At 32.4% G+C, this 17,580-nt stretch overlaps 2 protein-coding genes across 2 annotated transcripts in view; both read left to right on the forward strand.

Moving 5' to 3' along the window:
* Nucleotides 1-151: 151 nt before the first annotated feature.
* LOC141333500 (YEATS domain-containing protein 4) lies at nucleotides 152-2,418 on the forward strand. Its single transcript, XM_073838521.1, has 7 exons — nucleotides 152-357; nucleotides 447-566; nucleotides 656-722; nucleotides 805-899; nucleotides 1,711-1,800; nucleotides 1,883-1,970; nucleotides 2,065-2,418. The coding sequence occupies exons 1-7, from the start codon at nucleotides 307-309 to the stop codon at nucleotides 2,232-2,234; spliced, it is 681 nt and encodes a 226-aa protein (XP_073694622.1). The 5' UTR covers nucleotides 152-306; the 3' UTR covers nucleotides 2,235-2,418.
* A 1,459-nt stretch (nucleotides 2,419-3,877) lies between these two features.
* LOC141333549 (fibroblast growth factor receptor substrate 2-like) overlaps nucleotides 3,878-17,580 on the forward strand; it is a 30,191-nt gene continuing 16,488 nt past the window's right edge. The window contains exon 1 of the mRNA XM_073838585.1: nucleotides 3,878-4,047. The gene's annotated coding sequence lies outside the window, so the exon portion shown is untranslated. The remainder of the gene's footprint in view (nucleotides 4,048-17,580) is intronic.

Consider the following 17,580-nt stretch of genomic DNA (forward strand, 5'->3'; position numbering starts at 1 on the left):
AACTTTTATTTTATTCACGGCGTTATACCAGAGTGATTCAATTTTAATCGTTATATTATTAATATTTATAATTGTTTCAACACTGAAACCCCCTTTCCTACTAAACACAAGGTGGGACTCTTAATTTGAAATTCTGACTCGCAGCCGAAAACGGACTCCTGTGAGCGTTACATACAGAGGCTTTCTTCATAGAGAAACACATATTTAGTGCTTAATGGCCGTTCTATACAGTAATTTAGTTCAGTTCGAAACTGTTCTTGTTTCGTAGAAGCCAACCCGAGTAAAACACTTCACTCTTTGTGTACTATGTTTAAGAGGATGGCTGAATTTGGTCCAGATTCGGGGGGACGGGTGAAGGTAGGTAGCGATCATGATGCTAATGCTGATGTACATTTATACAATAACAGTGTTGATTTACGTATTTATTATGACAACTTCATTCTCAGGGAGTGACTATCGTGAAACCTATCGTGTTTGGAAACGTTGCAAGATATTTTGGAAAGAAAAGAGAAGATGATGGCCACACTCATCAGTGGACAGTTTATGTGAAGCCTTACAGAAATGAGGTTCACTCTTTTTTTCATTTAATGAAAGATACATTTAACATTTAGTATACTGACAACGTGTTATGTTTAACTCTTCCTGTTATTTCCAGGACATGTCTGCTTATGTCAAAAAAATACAGTTCAAACTCCATGAAAGTTATGGGAATCCTTTAAGAGGTGTGCTATTCTCTTTCTCTTACACTATCATAGTATGATATCAAAATATCACGCTTTTAACTCACTTTTCATGTTATTTCAGTGGTTACAAAGCCTCCGTATGAGATTACAGAGACTGGATGGGGAGAGTTTGAGATCATTATAAAGATCTTCTTCATCGATCCAAATGAGAGACCGGTAAATGGCATTAAATGACTTTAGTTTCTCTATTTGTAAGTTATTGCAGGGATTTTTAATCTTTTAGATGCTACAGATGTCCAAATGTGATCGTCCTCATGCAAGGAACCCCTGTCAAAAAATTTAAAAGGCAGCTATGTATTATTTTAATGTATAAAGACCCTATTAAAACAGTAAAAAAAAAAAAAGTATGTTAAAATAAATAAAAAATGCAACATTAAATATTTAGTTTGTATTACTTTAAATTATATAAAAAAATAGTTTCTGTTGTATCCAACTTATAGAAAGCATTAGGTTTTTATTATTATTTTTATTTACTCCTTTTTTAAATATTTTTATCTAACTTTAATCAATTACTTATTTCTGTCCAATTTACATATTTATTATTTATTTTTTTAAATAAAAATTGTACATTTTAATACATTTTATTAGTTAATTATAAATTAATTAATTCTTATTATTTATTTACACATTTTTCTTATTTAAAATAATACATTTTATCTGATTTTAAAATCTAATTTTATTTACTTATTATTTTAAACAATTTATTTAAACCAAATCTATATATGTACTTATTAAATATTTATTTGAATAAAATGTGTTTGTTTTAATACATGTTTATTAGTTAATTTAAAATTAATTTAACACTTTTTCTGAACATTTCCATGGCACTGTATTGTAAAAAGTGCTATACATTTAAGCATGAATAGATTTAAATAGCACCAGTCTGAAACCTCTGCATTAGTCTACCTTTGAATTAAATGGATCAAAAACAAGCAAAGGTTTGATGTTGTTGTGTTTTTGTCTTCAGGTCACACTGTATCATCTGCTGAAGCTCTTCCAGTCAGACTCCAGTGCCATGCCGAAGAAGACTGTCGTGTCCGAGTTCTACGATGAAATGGTGCGAATATGATCAGAACAACGCAACATGACATTACAGTATTAATACAATCAATCCTAAACCCTAAAATCGGTTTCTACAGATATTTCAAGACCCTACAGCCATGATGCAACAGCTCCTAAACACCACCAGACAGCTGACATTAGGTGCTTACAAACACGAGACCGAGTGTAAGTGCTTCGCTTACCTTCACAGCTCCTATTATTGGACTGCATGTGAAAACTTTGTTAAATGTTGTTCTAATCATGCTAACTACATATTCAGTTGCAGAGCTGGAGTTACGAACACGAGAAAAAGTGGAAGCGGCAAAGAAGAAGACGAGCCTGGAGATCGCAGAGCTGAAGGAGCGCCTGAAAGCCTCCAGAGAAAACATCAACTTCCTGAAGGGAGAGATACGCAGACTGGAGGAGGAGGACCAGATGAAGGATCACTGAGGACTTCGGCAACGTCAGTGTGCATTCGTCAGTGTGGTTTTGTGGGACTGATCGATTTAGGTTTCTGGTTGTAATTTTGACAATACATTTTGTAGTGAACAACTATGTTTTGCTCAGTTTTATTGTCCAGATCAAAACAGCAAATGTGTGGCAACATGTGACTTCCTTTTTGAACCTTTGTAGTTCTCACTGGCTTTTTTTTTTTTTGTATGAATAAAACTTTTTTTTTTTTTTTTACAAATATTGTCTGATTACTGTCCAGTTTTCAAAAAATGTTTTTCAAATTTTTTTTAACATTTTGTTTCAAGCTGCTTTACAGTATGTTATTCCTTAAAGCCCACTATGAAGATATCTATGTATAATATTAGAAATATTCAATAAATAGAATATTTGATAATAACAAGAAATATATATATGAATGTTGGAAATAAAATGTCAAAAACATTTTTCAACAGTAATTCAATTATATTTCTATAGATTTTTTGTAAAAAACAATTAATTATTTTTGTGTATAAATATAAACTATGTGTATAAATATATATGAATATTTAATTACTGTTGAAAATAGAAAATGAAAAATATTTTTGGCTTCACTATATATATATAACGCACATACATACATACATACATACATACACACACACACACACACATATATATATATATATATATTACATATGTATATATATGTGTAATAACTTGAAAAAACTATTAAAATACAAATATGTATGAATATTTCTTTAAGGTGTTTTTTTAAATAATTAAAAAACATTTTTATACCTGTTAAACAGGTATAAAAATGTTTTTTAATTATTTAAAAAACACCTTAAAGAAATATTCATACATATTTGTATTGTAATAGTTTTTTCAAGTTTTTTCAAAAAAATTTAATGCGTAAGAAAGTTTTTCCTCCACTAGAGGCTGCTAAAGTACAACTACACAATAACCACTTTACTATTTACTGTATTCTGATATTAAAATACTAAAATAAGACTTTTCCAAATAAGACTTTTTTCCAAATTATTACTTAATCAATGATACAGTAGCTTTAAGAGGTAAAATATTAAAGATTAAAGAAGATCCACATACAGTATATAGTATATCGCACATAATAGGACAATGAATCATTACCATTCATCAAGTTTTTTTCTTGTTTAGTATTTTTTTTTAATATATATATATATATATAGAAACAGATATAGAGTATTTCAGACTACCTTTATAATACATTACTTGACTTTACTATTTTGAAAGTAACTTTTTTGTCTGGACACAGAATAGTGTTGTTCATCTACAGTCGGGTGTTCTATGAATTCTCTACATTCCTAATGAGTTTTAAGCGGTTTTTCTGTAGTTTCTCATAGACATATACACACACACACGACCCGGATGCAGTAGTAATGGGGCAGATCTCTCTCTCTCTCTCTCTCTTTCTCTCTCGGGCCTGATGAGAGTGAGAGCGGAGCTGCGCGATCTTACAGTGATTCTGCTCGAGCGTCTTGACTTTCTGCTGCTGCTCAACCAAAATATTACATTTGTTAACACAGATAGCGTTGCGAAAACACATCGGACTTCACAATCAGCATCGGAATAACATTTCAAAGCGTTTTCCCACCTTTCTTCCCGATTTCAGGACTGCGAGACATGGATAGATGGAAAAGTTTCGCTGTTTTTGGTGTCTGTGAGGGAGTTCGATACGGGCGATGAGTCCCGTGAACAGATTTTACACATCTGACTGGAAAAACACTCATTTACTGCGCTCATCGACACTATTGACCACTTATTAAACTCAGCCAGAGGAGATATGACCATAGTAAGTACTCGTTTACCTCATATTTCCATAAATCAAATCTCTTCTGCTGTGATTAGTTGTTAGCTGGCTAGGTAATTAGCATAGCAGCTTCGCAAACTATTATATAATCCGAATCAGCCAAGGCTTTGGGTATCATGTCATTTTTTTTAAGTTTGGATGTGATATAAACAGTTTAAAAGTAGTTTTTCCTCTGACGTAATAAAGTATGACATCTTTGATGTGAGTGTGTGTGTGTGTTTAGTTAAACTAACGTTGGAGTTTATCAAAACATCCTGATTAAAGCTTACAAATATGATGTGCTTAGTTCAAATAAGCAGAATAAACATTATTTCAGTAGGAAAAGTTACATTGGTTTGTGTATTTATCCTGATAAGTGTTGAAGATCTAATATTGTGTGAGTATAAAGACAATTGCAACTTGAAAATATATGAATTCACTTAATGCTTGTCTACATGGATTAGTTTAATATTATACGCCACATACATGCTTGTTATTAATATATAATTACATTGAAGTTACATTTTGTGGCATTTCAGATTTTTGGTTTTGAAATATAAACACATAATTAACTCTTGACTAGTTGTTAAACCTGATTATGATCACTGAGGGCATATGTGAGTTTTTCCATTCACATTTACTGGCATTTGAATGCTTTAAATCCCATTATATCAATATTTCAGATGTGTAAACAATGCAGTGCATGCTTAATATGACTGTAACTACAGCACATATCATAACTAACATGGCATGATTCATAATGCTCATCAGCAGCATTGATTCTCTGAGTTCCTCAAGGGTTGTGTGTTTCCGAGAAGCTCGCCTGAAGCCTGACAATGTGTCGTTTCTGGGAAATGCAGCGCTTGTGTGTGTCCTTCACTTTCTCTGTGCGATTGAACATTGAATGCATTCAGTGATAGATTCAGCCCATGCATGTGTAGGAGTAGGTATTAGTTTGCTTTAAACTTCCTAACTGGAGATATTCCACTCACTTAGGCCCTTTTCTAAAGGGTGTGGTGTACTGTAGGTCACCACACCTGAATCATGGCAGTAGATACAGTCTTGATTGCACAAAGTGAAGGAGCTGTGGGTGTGACGGCCGAGAGCATCACCACCCATAGGATAAAGCTTTGGCAGAGGGCACTAATGCCGCCTCGTGCTGATGGATGTCGGGATCCAGGTGGAAAATAGAAGAGTAAAGACAGGTCCGTTTACACACGCGCTCTCTCAAATCTGTGTGTGTGCCGACAGGGTGACTGTGTTTCTCCTGTTTGCCCAGTGACTCAGCAGAGCTGCCTTTATGGTTTCCCGTTATTGCATTTGACGCTTTCTCTGACGCACTTTGCGTCATGTACTCTCTTATCAGCGAAAAGATGCTTTGAATGCATTAAGTTGCCTAAATGTCTAAACCCATCAGCATTCGGTTTGGTCGGCTTGTATTGTGTGCGATTGTTTGCTTTTATTTGTGTGTTTACAACTTGAGAGCTTGTTTGAGTTGTTGGGTGTCCATTCTTTCAAGCACACTGAAAAAAAATGGTGTTGAAATTATTTTCACTCAGAAAAAGGCATATTTCAAATGAAAAATGAAAATGTGCTTAAAATGTATTTAGGCCATCCGAGATGTAGATGAGTTTGTTTCTTCATCAGATTTGGAAAAATGTAGCATTACATCACTAGCTCACCAATGGATGTGAATGGGTGCCGTCAGAATGAGAGTCCAAACAGCTGATAAAAACATCACGATAATCCATAAGTAATCCACACCTGTCCAGTCTTGAGAAGAAAAGCTGTGTGTTTGTAAGAAACAAATCCATCATTAAGATGTTTTTAACTTCAAAAACAAGTTTTCTATTTATAATATTGCTTCCTCCAGTGAAAAAGTTGTCTGAAATATGCACAGATTAAACACTGTTTGCAAGCAAAAACAGTCCAAAATAAATATGTGGGTGGATTTTGATAGACTTAAGATGGCCTTTCTCACTGGAGGAAGTGTTATTATGGATTCTGGACTCGTATTTTAGCTGGAAGCAACAATTTGAACTTTAAAAAAGGTCTTAATGAATGATTTTTTCCCCTTATAAACACGCAGCTTTGGCTTCACAAGATGTTAACTGATGGACTGGAGTGGTGTGGATTATTGTGATGTTTTTATCAGCTGTTTGGACTCTCATTCTGACGGCACCCATTCACTGCAGAGGATCCGTTGATCCAAACAGCTGAGAAAAACAGCGCAATAATCCACAATCCATCAATTAACATCTTGAGAAGAGAAAAGCTGCATGTTTATAAGAAACAAATCCATTATTAAGACTTTTTTATTATTATTTTAAACAAGTCTTCTATTCATAATATTGCTTCCTCCAGTGAAAAAGTGGTCTGGTCTGAATCAGGAGAGAAATCTGCACAGATCAAACACTGTTTGCAAGTAAAAACAGTCCTAAATAAATACTGGATTTTGATGTAAGATGGACTTTATTATGGAGCATTATTATGGATTTTAAAGTTAAAATGTCTTAATGATGGATTTGTTTCTTACAAACATGCAGATTTGTTTTCTCAAGATGTAAACTGATGGACTGGAGTGGTGTGGATTATTGTGATGTTTTTATTAACCGTTTGGACTATCAATCTGATGGCACCCATTAGGGCTGCACGATTAATCGTTTTTAAACCGAAATCGCGATTTGAAAGGGTGCGATTTTCAAATCGCAAGAGCTGCGATTATTTCGATTTATTATCAAATGTGGTAACAAGCATATAAGTCGTTTTTGACAGGTCACTTCAAGTGCATATTACGTCTTCATGCTTATATTACGTTTGATGCAGAGTTTAACCCTCTGGGCCTCTTCGGTCATTTTTGACCGAAAAATTTTATGTTTTGAATTTTTAAAAATCGTAGCTTCATCAGAATGAGATGACGCTTGGTGACTTTTGTTGCATTAGCTATGTGAGTACAAAAAAAAATCAGTGACATGATTCGGATATGTTAAAGGGTCAAAAAAAAAATAGTCACACTTGGCTCCTTCGCGGTCAGAAATGACCGACATAGGAAATGAATGGGAAATACGAAAAAATGTGATAATTCAGATAATCTTTTGGTAATACAAGCTACAAATGAGCAACTGTGCTGAAAAGAAGTGTTCAGCAAGCAAGGACTGACACTCTAAAATAACAAAAGTACAGAACTGACACACACACGCACACACACGCGCACACACACACACACAGACACACACACAGACACACAGAAATAAGCAGAAAAATGCAAAACCTGATATTTATCCAATCAAAAAAATATCTAAACCTTGCCAAAATTTATCTTTTAGAATGTCTGAATATATTTCTAAATGCAAAGCCTAATAAAATGAAGAAACAGTAAAAAGAAAAAAAACAATAGGAATCCCAAAGCCCCTGTATATATGTATATAGGGAGACACAGGAGTTTACATGGCATTACACAAGTTTTTATTTTTTATGGCACTAGATGGTGCAATTTTCACTTTAAAAAAATGGATTTTAAATGCTTTTAATCTATTTTAATGTGAAATGTTGTATTTATTGAAAAATAATAAATACATAATTAATTAAAAAATATAATATAAAATATAATTCTACTGGGAAAAAATTGCTCATTAAAACTGTATAAATATTGCATAGATTCATAAAAAATGCTCAAAATTCTAAATAATAATTACAAAATATTATTGAACAAAAATATATTTAATTGATTTTCCTGAAGAAAAAAAAAAGTTACTTTTTAAGGCTTCGGTCACTTTTGACCGCGAGGGAGCCAAGTGTGACCCCTTAATGAGGAGGCCCAGAGGGTTAACCAATAGGGGGCATTTTAACACTGCATGTAGAGACATGCACGGGACGGATTTTTCAGTCCCGCCTCCGCAGAAATATGTTGATCTCGGTCCGTTCCTACCTCGACATTCATGTTTTGTGTCCCGCTCCTGCCCGCATAAAAGTAACCTATATAGTTTTTTTTCAGTACATCAATTGAATTTACATGAAACAGTTTTGTAACATCTCGTAAGTTTCAAAAACCCCAGCATAAACGTCTCCGATAAAATATTTGTTATATAGGCTAAGCATCAACATTCACAAACCACTGTTATTCTTAACAGAATTAAGAGCAAGCATGAGCTACTGTGTGTATCCAGAGCAGAATGCAAGCAAACAAAGCTAAAGTTGACATCTCAGTTCATATGCGATCTCATAAAGCTCTAACACAATGAATATTATGCACGATGAATCTTTTACAATGTCTACACTTCGTGTGTTTTAATTCGCGAGCACGCAATATTCAGCACTGTGCAAGAATGTTTGAGCAGTGAGTGGATTCTAACTTAAACACCTGACTGCCTATCCTTGTGCTTACTAATCATAGCTGTAAGTTGTATACTAGTTATTCTTGCTGCTTTTGTGCAATAGATGAATAACAATATTTTGCTTTTTAGATATTTCTATTTTGCGGGGATCCCGCGAATCATTTTATTTTCCCGCGTCCCGAACAGCCGCACTCGTCCATCAAGTTTTGTCCCGTGCCGCAGTCGGTTGCGTCGGGTCCCGCTATACTCCCCGTAGGAGTGCAGGTCTCTACTGCATGTACTGAGCAAATAACGTTAACGCCATTTGGAAAAGATGAGCGGGAGCAGCGGCTCAACTTCCCAACAAAGTGTCTCTTAATGTAGGTTATCATCAGTGTTTTACTGATGTAAAATTGTTTACAGTGTGTTTGGATTCCTAAAAGTTTAAGATTTTAATAATATTTTATTATATAATTTTAATTGTTAATTTTATTTTATTTAAGATACTGTAGTTATTTTCTTAATTTGTCATGATAACTGACAACTTTATTTTAAAAAAGGCAACAATGTTTAAGAGGTTTTAAATAAACAGTAGAACAGTGTAGCATACTTTGTGATTATGCTTGGTCTTTCTTTGGTTCTGTTAAAACCACCATATCAAACCTGTAGCTCTTTTATGAAATAGTAGTAAATCGCATTTTAAATCGCAAATCGCAATTTTGATCAGAAAAATCGTAATTAGATTTTTTCTCCAAATCGTGCAGCCCTAGCACCCATTCAAAGCAGAGGATCCGTTTGTGAGCAAGTGATGCAATGCTGTGTTTCTCCAAATCTGATGAAGAAACAATCTCATCTAGATCTTGGATGGCCTGAGGGTGAACACATTCAGCAAATTGTAATTTTTGGGTGAACTACTCCTTTAATAATATTGAGAAATATCAGTTAAATCCAGCACGTAAAATGTGGTTCTCTCTTCATGTTTTATCATCTGCTAATCATGTTCATGCTCGTTTAATGGCGGAAAGTTTTTTTTCCTCTCTCTTTCTCTGTAATGTGAAATGTGTTGATTTTGAGGCCGTGTTGAACTGCAGATAATGGAGCAAAAGTTCTGAAGGCCGTCCAGTTCTTTTCAGACGCTCGGTGAAATAGCTTCGCAGCTCTTATGAAAACACTCACAGCGGCTCGACAGTTTTTCTTTCATTCGTCCATCATAATAGCCGTGCTGGAAGAATTGAGCTGAATCATCGTCAGAATCAGTCAGTGACACGACGATCAACTAGAAGTATTCAGCGTTCAGCCTTCAGTTGGATTTAAGTGTGCGATTTGATCCGAAAAGCGCCTTGTCTTTGTTTGGAGAAGCACATAAACAGCTGAGCTCAGTTTAAGTGTTTATTACTTGACAATAACAATTTCGTTAATACCGTATGATGCATTAATGGGAATAATAACATAATTGTCTGGAAATGTTCCTGCGGTTAATAAGTTTAATAGTTTAATAGTTTTATTACTGCTGACTATGCAGTTTTTATTTAGTATCATTGATATGTTATAATAGTACACACACACACACTCACACACACTTTAGTTATTTTAGCACATAAGTTAACTAAATGAAAACAAGTTTTGTCTTGACAAATAAGATTAAGTTTTATAATATATATTTTTTTTATTTCAGTGAAGTTATTTTAAGGATTTTTGTTATTGTTTTAATTTTAGTTAAAATCATAAAAACTAGCTGAAATAAGTGTTTTTTTTTTACATTTTATTTCAGCTAACTTTTTTATTTTATTTCAGATCATGCATTTTTCACAGTTTTTAAATTGTTTTAATAATATTTTTATTAAACTACAATACTTCCATGAAGTTACTTTATGTCTTCTTTGGAACAAAAGAATATACTTTGAAACATGTTTTAATTTTGTTGTTGTTTTAATTTTAGTTAAAATTATAAAAACTAGTTGAAATAAGTGTTGTTGTTTTTTTTTCAGCTAATGTTTTATTTTATTTCAGATAATGCATTTTTTATTGTTTTAATTTTATGTAACATTTATTTTACTTTTATTGTAGTATGAGTTTTAGTATTTTATTGTTTTAATGTTAGTTTTATTAAACTTATAATTAATGTAATTAATTAAAAAAATGTTGTTTTATTTTTGTTAAAATCATAAAAACTAGCTGAAATAAGTGTATTTTTAACATTTTATTTTATTTCAGCTAATATTTTATTTTAGATAATGCATTTTTTATGGTTTTAATATTAGGTAACATTTATTTTATTTTTATTGTAGTATGAGTTTTAGTATTTTATTTTATTTTATTGTTTTAATGTTAGTTTTATTAAACTATAATACTGCCATGAAGTTACCATGTATCTTCTTTGGAACAAAAGAATATATTTTGAAACATGTTTTAATTTTGTTGTTATTTTAATTTTAGTTAAAATCATAAAAACTAGCTGAAATAAATGTATTTTTTTACATTTTATTTTATTTCAGCTAATATTTTACTGTAGATAATGCATTTTTTATGGTTTTAATTTTAGGTAAAATTAATTTTAACTGACATTTATTTTATTTTTATTGTAGTATGAGTTTTAGTATTTTGTTTTATTTTATTTTATTTAGGGATGCTCATATTGACCGTTTAACCGTTAACCGACAGTAAGAATTTTAACCGATTATTACTATCAGTTAAACGGTTTAATTTTTTTTTCTTCTATTTTTATTTTTTATTTTTTTTACGTTTGCTGCATGGTGAAAAAAAAAAAGTTTACTCACGGGAGCGTGTCGAGTGCGGCTGTTAAGACATATTTTGCTGAGTAAGCACCTGCTTTACCTTCTCTTAGTTTGTGTAACTGATGTAGTAGCATATGCAACACGATGGCAATGGCGATATTGGGTTACCAGAGAATGAATCCGTAAATTAACGTATTCAAATTCTGAATTAATTATAGTCAAAGACTATAGAATACTTTGTTATAGTCTAACAAGTGCGCGCTCCCCTTACAATCACTGGAAGGCTGTCACTCATACATTACTGTAGTTCATCCCAACCTCACAAAGTTAATAAAAAGTAATAAAATAACCTTTACACTGTACATTTATTCTCTTATTTACATCATGTCTACACTTTATTTGTTTTTATGAGAGAGTTCGCGGAGGTGTAGAAATCAGCAAAACTGAAACCTGCGCTTTGAGTGGTGAGTGGATTGTAACATAGTCGCCTCTGATTGGCCACAAATCAACAGACATGTCTGTGATTGGCTATTGAACGCTGTGAAAACACGTTTCTCCACATATGACCAGTGGATGAAAAGACCCGAACCGCAAATTGAAAGGATTTTTGTGATGGGTTTTTGTCGCGGATCTAACAGGTAACATGCAGCGTTCCAGTCTATCCGTACAGCATGTGGACATGTTAAAAACTAGGTACACTGAGGGATAGGCTGTCCTGCTATATATTTTTATGTCCGACGAGAGGAATAAGACCGGTACAGTTCTTCAAAGCGCATAGAAGGATTCAGTGTGTTTTAGTTTTGCCATCTTAATTAGGTATTATTTAATTTATACATATTTAGTGTAGGCCTATTTATATTATTCTTTTTTTTATTTCATTCAGATTTTCTCTGTTGTCAGAAGCGCAGCTGATGCGTGATAATTTGAGTATATGAATGCAGTTTTTGTTGTTGCTCTGTATGCTGCTGTTTGCACGTTAAAATAAAACATTTGCTTGTATTTATGTATCATCACAGATACTCGTGCATTCTATTTTTATTTTAAACAAATTTATTATTCTAATTTTATCAGTTAACGGTTAATGTTCGGATAACGAGCAGCGGTTGTCGGTCAGGAAAATTAACCAAGTACTGCTCACTGCAGAGCCAAATGGCCTCCAGCTCCACCTCTGTGTGGACAAATGGGTGGAGTTATGTTTAGGGATAGGGTAAGGGGTAGGGTTAGGGTGAGGTTAGGTGTCTATCTCCACCCATTACCTCCAGCGAGGGGGAGCCGGAGCTCCAGCTACTCCCATATGGCTCTGCAGCGAGCACCCTCTCAAATTAACCCTAATTTTATTACTGCCATTAAGTTACTTTGTCTTTGGAACCAAAGAATATATTTTGAAAGATGTTTTAATGTATTTTTATTTGATTTTTTTTCTACAATGAAAGTCAATGTTTGGGGTTCTTTAAGATAAGTCCTCCAGTTTTGGATGGTAAATGATGGTTAAATGTTAATTTTTGGGTGAGCTATCCCTTTAAGTAATGAGCGAGTGGGAGTTTGAGATCCGCTGCTGGACTCTCCCCGGGTCAGCGGCCGGCCTCTGTGTCCTCTCTGACTCAACTGACCTGTGCTTGATTTCTGTATTTCAGATGGACTTTCTCTATCTCCTCCCCCTTCTCTTGTCCTCTCTTGAGAAGGATCATGCAGTGAGGTCAGCCGCTCGCTCTCTCTGATCTTGCGCCTCCCACACAAGCTTAAGCTTGTTTGCTATGTGAAGAGCTAATAGCCACTATTTCAGAGTTTCACTAGAGGCTCCTCATTTTCATCATAGCCCTTCATTGGAGGCCCGTATTAGATTTATTTACAAGAAAAAATGCGAAAAGTTTCCTAATTTTTTATTTATTTATTTATTTATTTTTTGCATTGTGATAATTCATGATTGTTAAGTGCATCTGTCTCAAATTGACATGCAATGCACAAATTAATAATTTGGGGAGAAAATGTGTTTACCTAAAATTTATGGCAATAATAACAGCATGCAAAAAAAAGTAGTAGTCTTAAAATACGTTTCTTTTTCATCATTTAACAAATTCAACTAAAATCTAATGACAGTTATCTTAGGATGCAACAAAAAATAAAAATGATGTAGTCTTAAAATAGGTTTCTTTTTATGTACAGTGTATATTTTTCCTTATATAAGATTTATTTACACAGTTTACAGGATGAAATCTTTCAAAAGCTTTCAAGAAAACATTAAGGTTATATTCATAAATTGTGTTATAAATAAAGACTATGTTTAAGTTTTTTAGTTTATGTTTTAGTAACATTAATTTCATGATAGTTAAAGTCACATTTCTGCAATGCACACATTAATATTTTGTGGAGAAAATGTGTTTATCCAAAATTTTATGAAAATAATCTCACATGCAACTAACTAACTAAATAAATAAATGTATCGGTCATTTTTTTAAATGCACAAATGTATTTTTATTTTAATTTTTTGGTCTAGTTCAGTGTAGTTGAGGGTGAAATATGACCTGAAATTGTTTTTGTAATATTAACGTTACAATAAAGGAGATGGGAAACCTTGGTTTTATTTTATTATATTTTTTTTCATATGTATTATGATTATTATTATTTTTTATTAATATGTTGTAATATTTTTTATTTGGTTTATTTTGGTACTTTAAGTGTTATGTTTAATGAAATATTTTTATTATTATTATTATTATTTAATTGTTTTTTTTTTTAATATGTTTTAATAGTTTTTTATTTAGTTTATATTAGTACTTTGAGATAAACTTGGTTTTATTTTATTATATTTTTTCATATTTTATTGTATTTTATTTATTATTACTATTATTTAATTTTTGTTTATTCTTTTTTCTTTAAATATGTTGTAACAGTTTTTTGCTTAGTTTTTATTTTAATTTAATTTATTTTAGTACTTTGAGTTAAACAAAAAGAAATAGGGAAAGTATGCCTTGGCAACTAGCTGAAATAAAATAAGTTGTATTTTATTTTATTTTTTTCAGTTATTGTATATTTTATTTCAAGAAACGATTTTAACAATTTTATTTCATTGTGCATTCCAATTAATCTCAATCATACTGTAGTTAAATTATTTTGATTAAGTAAAGCTAACTAAAAATACAGCCAACACAATAAAACACAATAAAAGCATGATAACATAATAAACGTGATTTTTGAAAATGGTAAAAAACTAAGTTTGCAAATAAACTATAAATATAAACCTTTTGAATCGGCATAACTAATATACAGTAAATGACAAACATCATGAACCATTTTGAATACTCACAAATGGCAAATATTTCATTCCTGCCTAGTAGTAAAATGTCCATTTATACTTTTCTTTTTTCCTCCCCTCTCCAGAGTTAGTAGAGTTAAAAACTAATCTCCAACGTTCCTCCCCCGCTCTGACACGCCGTCTCTCTTCGTCTGTGTTTCTGGTGGGAGTTAAAGTAAACTCTGGCGCTGGTTTGAAGTGTGCGAGTCGCTCAGCGTTCACCAGCTGGCCATACTGGGAGCGCTGGGTTACCGGGGTGACGGGGCCGTGCGAGGAAGAACTCACACACTCTATCGCTCTCTCTCACAATATTAGTGTAGACACTGGTGAGGAGCTCTCTACCTCCCACCCGTCCCACACACACTCACAGCAGCTTACACACATACAGCTGATCATACAGCACAACTGAAAAAAATCAATCATGCTATTGAATACTAGGGCAATGCAAAGATGGTAGACGGGTTGTGTAACCCATCAGTGTTGTTTGTGGTTTTCTCTTTTATAATGCATAAATTGGTTAATGCTTTTTTAAGCACATGTTGGTGTTGTAATCTGTCAAACTGAGTGGCTTCTTCTAAGTTAGAGGTTAATTTGCACAGAAAATAATAGATTTTGATTGGATGCACACTCTTTGACAACAACAACAAAATATATGGGAAGCGTTTTGTCCTCTCTTAACTCTGTAAAGTCAAATAATATTATTTTTGAGTCAATCACAAGTGTGTGATCGATAGATCTGATTTATCCTCCTGTATGTTTTAAGTAGTGCTGTCATGATACCAACATTTTGACTTTGATACGATACCTGAATAAAATATCTCTATACTACTACTGAACCGATACTACGACAAAAACATAGAACGACAGGTAAAGTAAATAAATAATAGATGATACAAATGGAGGTTATAGTTATTTTATCTATTAATAAAAGCAACTACTGAGCCTACAGGTATGTAGAGATATTTGCAACTTTGGTAAATTAGCTAGAACGATTATGCCAAATCTTATTTCATGATAGAGTAATTTTATTTCACCGTCGTCATTTTTGTTATTTTATCTTTGTTATTGATAATAAGAACACCGATGCAAGTAACAAACTAAAGGACAAATACAATAACACAAAGACACAAATGAAATAAATAGGGCCCTATGAAATTTGTTTAATTCCCAAATTCCAGTTAAATTTTCCCAAATTCCTTTTTTTTTCTGGATCCGTTTTTTTCCGTTTTGAATTTTATTTTTACTCTATTTGAATGGCTTACATTAAGGATATTAATAAAAAAGCATGTCTAATTAATTAAAATCATGAAACTTACACAATTTAACAGCAATTTCACAAAAGTTTAACACAAATGACATTTTAAGGCCCTATGAAATACGTTTTATTATTTTTCTCAAATTCTGTGAATCTGTTTTTTCATGAATTTTCTGGATTCCATTTAAATAGTTTTATTAAATTTTTTCAGAAATACTGTCTTGTGTATTTAAAATTTTTCTGTAAATAAATTCTGGTAAATATATTTTTTCTGGTTTCTTCCTCAAATATTGTTTTATTCATATTTTTATTAGTAGTAGCACTATCATTACATTGAGTAATATTTCTGTCAAGTTAAATCAAACTTTTATTTTGACGGGTTGCTGCCTTTACGTTTCTGTTTGTATATGACATGAGAATGGTTTTTCTCAAAAGAAAGGTTAAAATGCTCATGAAGTGACTCACAGCAGTTCTAGAGATTATGTTTATGTGTTTATGAACTCATATATTGAGAAGCAGAGGCTGAAAACACTGTGAGCGTCATTCAGGCAGAATGTGCTGGATTTATATTTAAATAAGCAAATTCCATGATATTCCGCATTTTACAGTACATTTTTTTTATGACCGGATCCAGCAATTCCATCCACTTTAAACCCTAAATAAACAGTGTTTATACGGCTCTTATCAAAGTGCATCATAGTGTTTTTAAAAGCAGGGTATCGTGATACCTTTTCAGTAGCGGTATATCGTGCAACACTAGTTTTGAGTGAGAGCAGCAGCTCTTTTCCCCTCCGTCAGCATGGTGTAATGCCTGTCTGGACGGTTTTGCTGTCAGAGCCATTAAAGTTGAAATAAATCTCTGTCCTAATGAGTGGGTGCGCCCGTGGCGCTTATTCATTGCCAGTTGGAGACGAGCTGTCTGTCATATCTATAGCCCTCCTTTGGAAATAGACGCTTTAAAGCGAGCATGCATTTCTGCATCCTATTTTTCCAAACCCAGAAAGCCCAAGAAAGCCCAGCGTTAAATGGTGTTTACATTCCAGCATGAAGGGAAGGAGCGTATGTGTATTTCAGCGTCGGGAACTGTGTGTGTGTGTGTGTGTTTTTTTTTTTTTTTTTTCCCAGAGCTGGAATGCGTGTTCAGAGGTGTGGGGTTAGTTCATGCTAATCCTGCTCTCATGACTCTCTACCATCACTCTCACAGAACATCCTTGCACCACACTAATGCATTCCTGCAGCTCAAACAGAGCGAAGTGCTAGCAACGCTGTGGTCATGGGTTCGATTCCCAGAGAATGCATGAACTGAATGCGTTGCTTGAATGAAGTTGCTTTGGATAAACACATCAGCCAAAATAAACAATGTAATTCAGATCCAGAGTGTTTAAATAAGGGCTACATAATTTGGAGAAAAAAATGGCAATTTAAGTTATTATTATTATTTTAATCTCCAGATTTTTTTGTTTGTTTTTAAAGCTGCAAAAATTGGCAAAAAAAGTAATTATTTATATCAATGTGACTATAACAACATCAATAATAATAATTAAAAAAAAATTAAATATAATTGTAAAATTAGAATATTATTATTATTATTATTACTAAATAAAGTGTTAAAATAAAGATACAAAAAATATTGAAACAACATACAAAAGATATTATTGTAATATAATGTTAAATAGAAATACTAAGTATTTAAATAAATAATTATTTTATTTTGTATGCTGCTACTACTACTACTGATAAATATTATTGTACTAAATTATACTAAATAAAATGTTAAAATATGAAATATTATTGTAATATAATGGTAAATACAAATACTACGTATTTAATAAAATGACAATTTTATTTTACAATATGACTGTAAAATTGCAATATTAATATAAATTTATTATATACTACTACTGATAATTATTATTAAATAAAATATTTGAATATACAAAA

Source organism: Garra rufa, chromosome 4 (assembly GCF_049309525.1).
Source record: "Garra rufa chromosome 4, GarRuf1.0, whole genome shotgun sequence".
Taxonomy (NCBI): Eukaryota; Metazoa; Chordata; class Actinopteri; order Cypriniformes; family Cyprinidae; genus Garra; species Garra rufa.

What these genes read in the sequence shown, in the direction of transcription:
- LOC141333500 (XM_073838521.1), top strand. Translation starts at nt 307, where the DNA reads ATGTTTAAGAGGATGGCTGAATTTGGTCCAGATTCGGGGGGACGGGTG. An exon ending in TGAAGCCTTACAGAAATGAG is followed by an intron (nt 567 to 655) that starts GTTCACTCTTTT and finishes TGTTATTTCCAG; the next exon opens with GACATGTCTGCTTATGTCAA. An exon ending in CCGAGTTCTACGATGAAATG is followed by an intron (nt 1,801 to 1,882) that starts GTGCGAATATGA and finishes CGGTTTCTACAG; the next exon opens with ATATTTCAAGACCCTACAGC.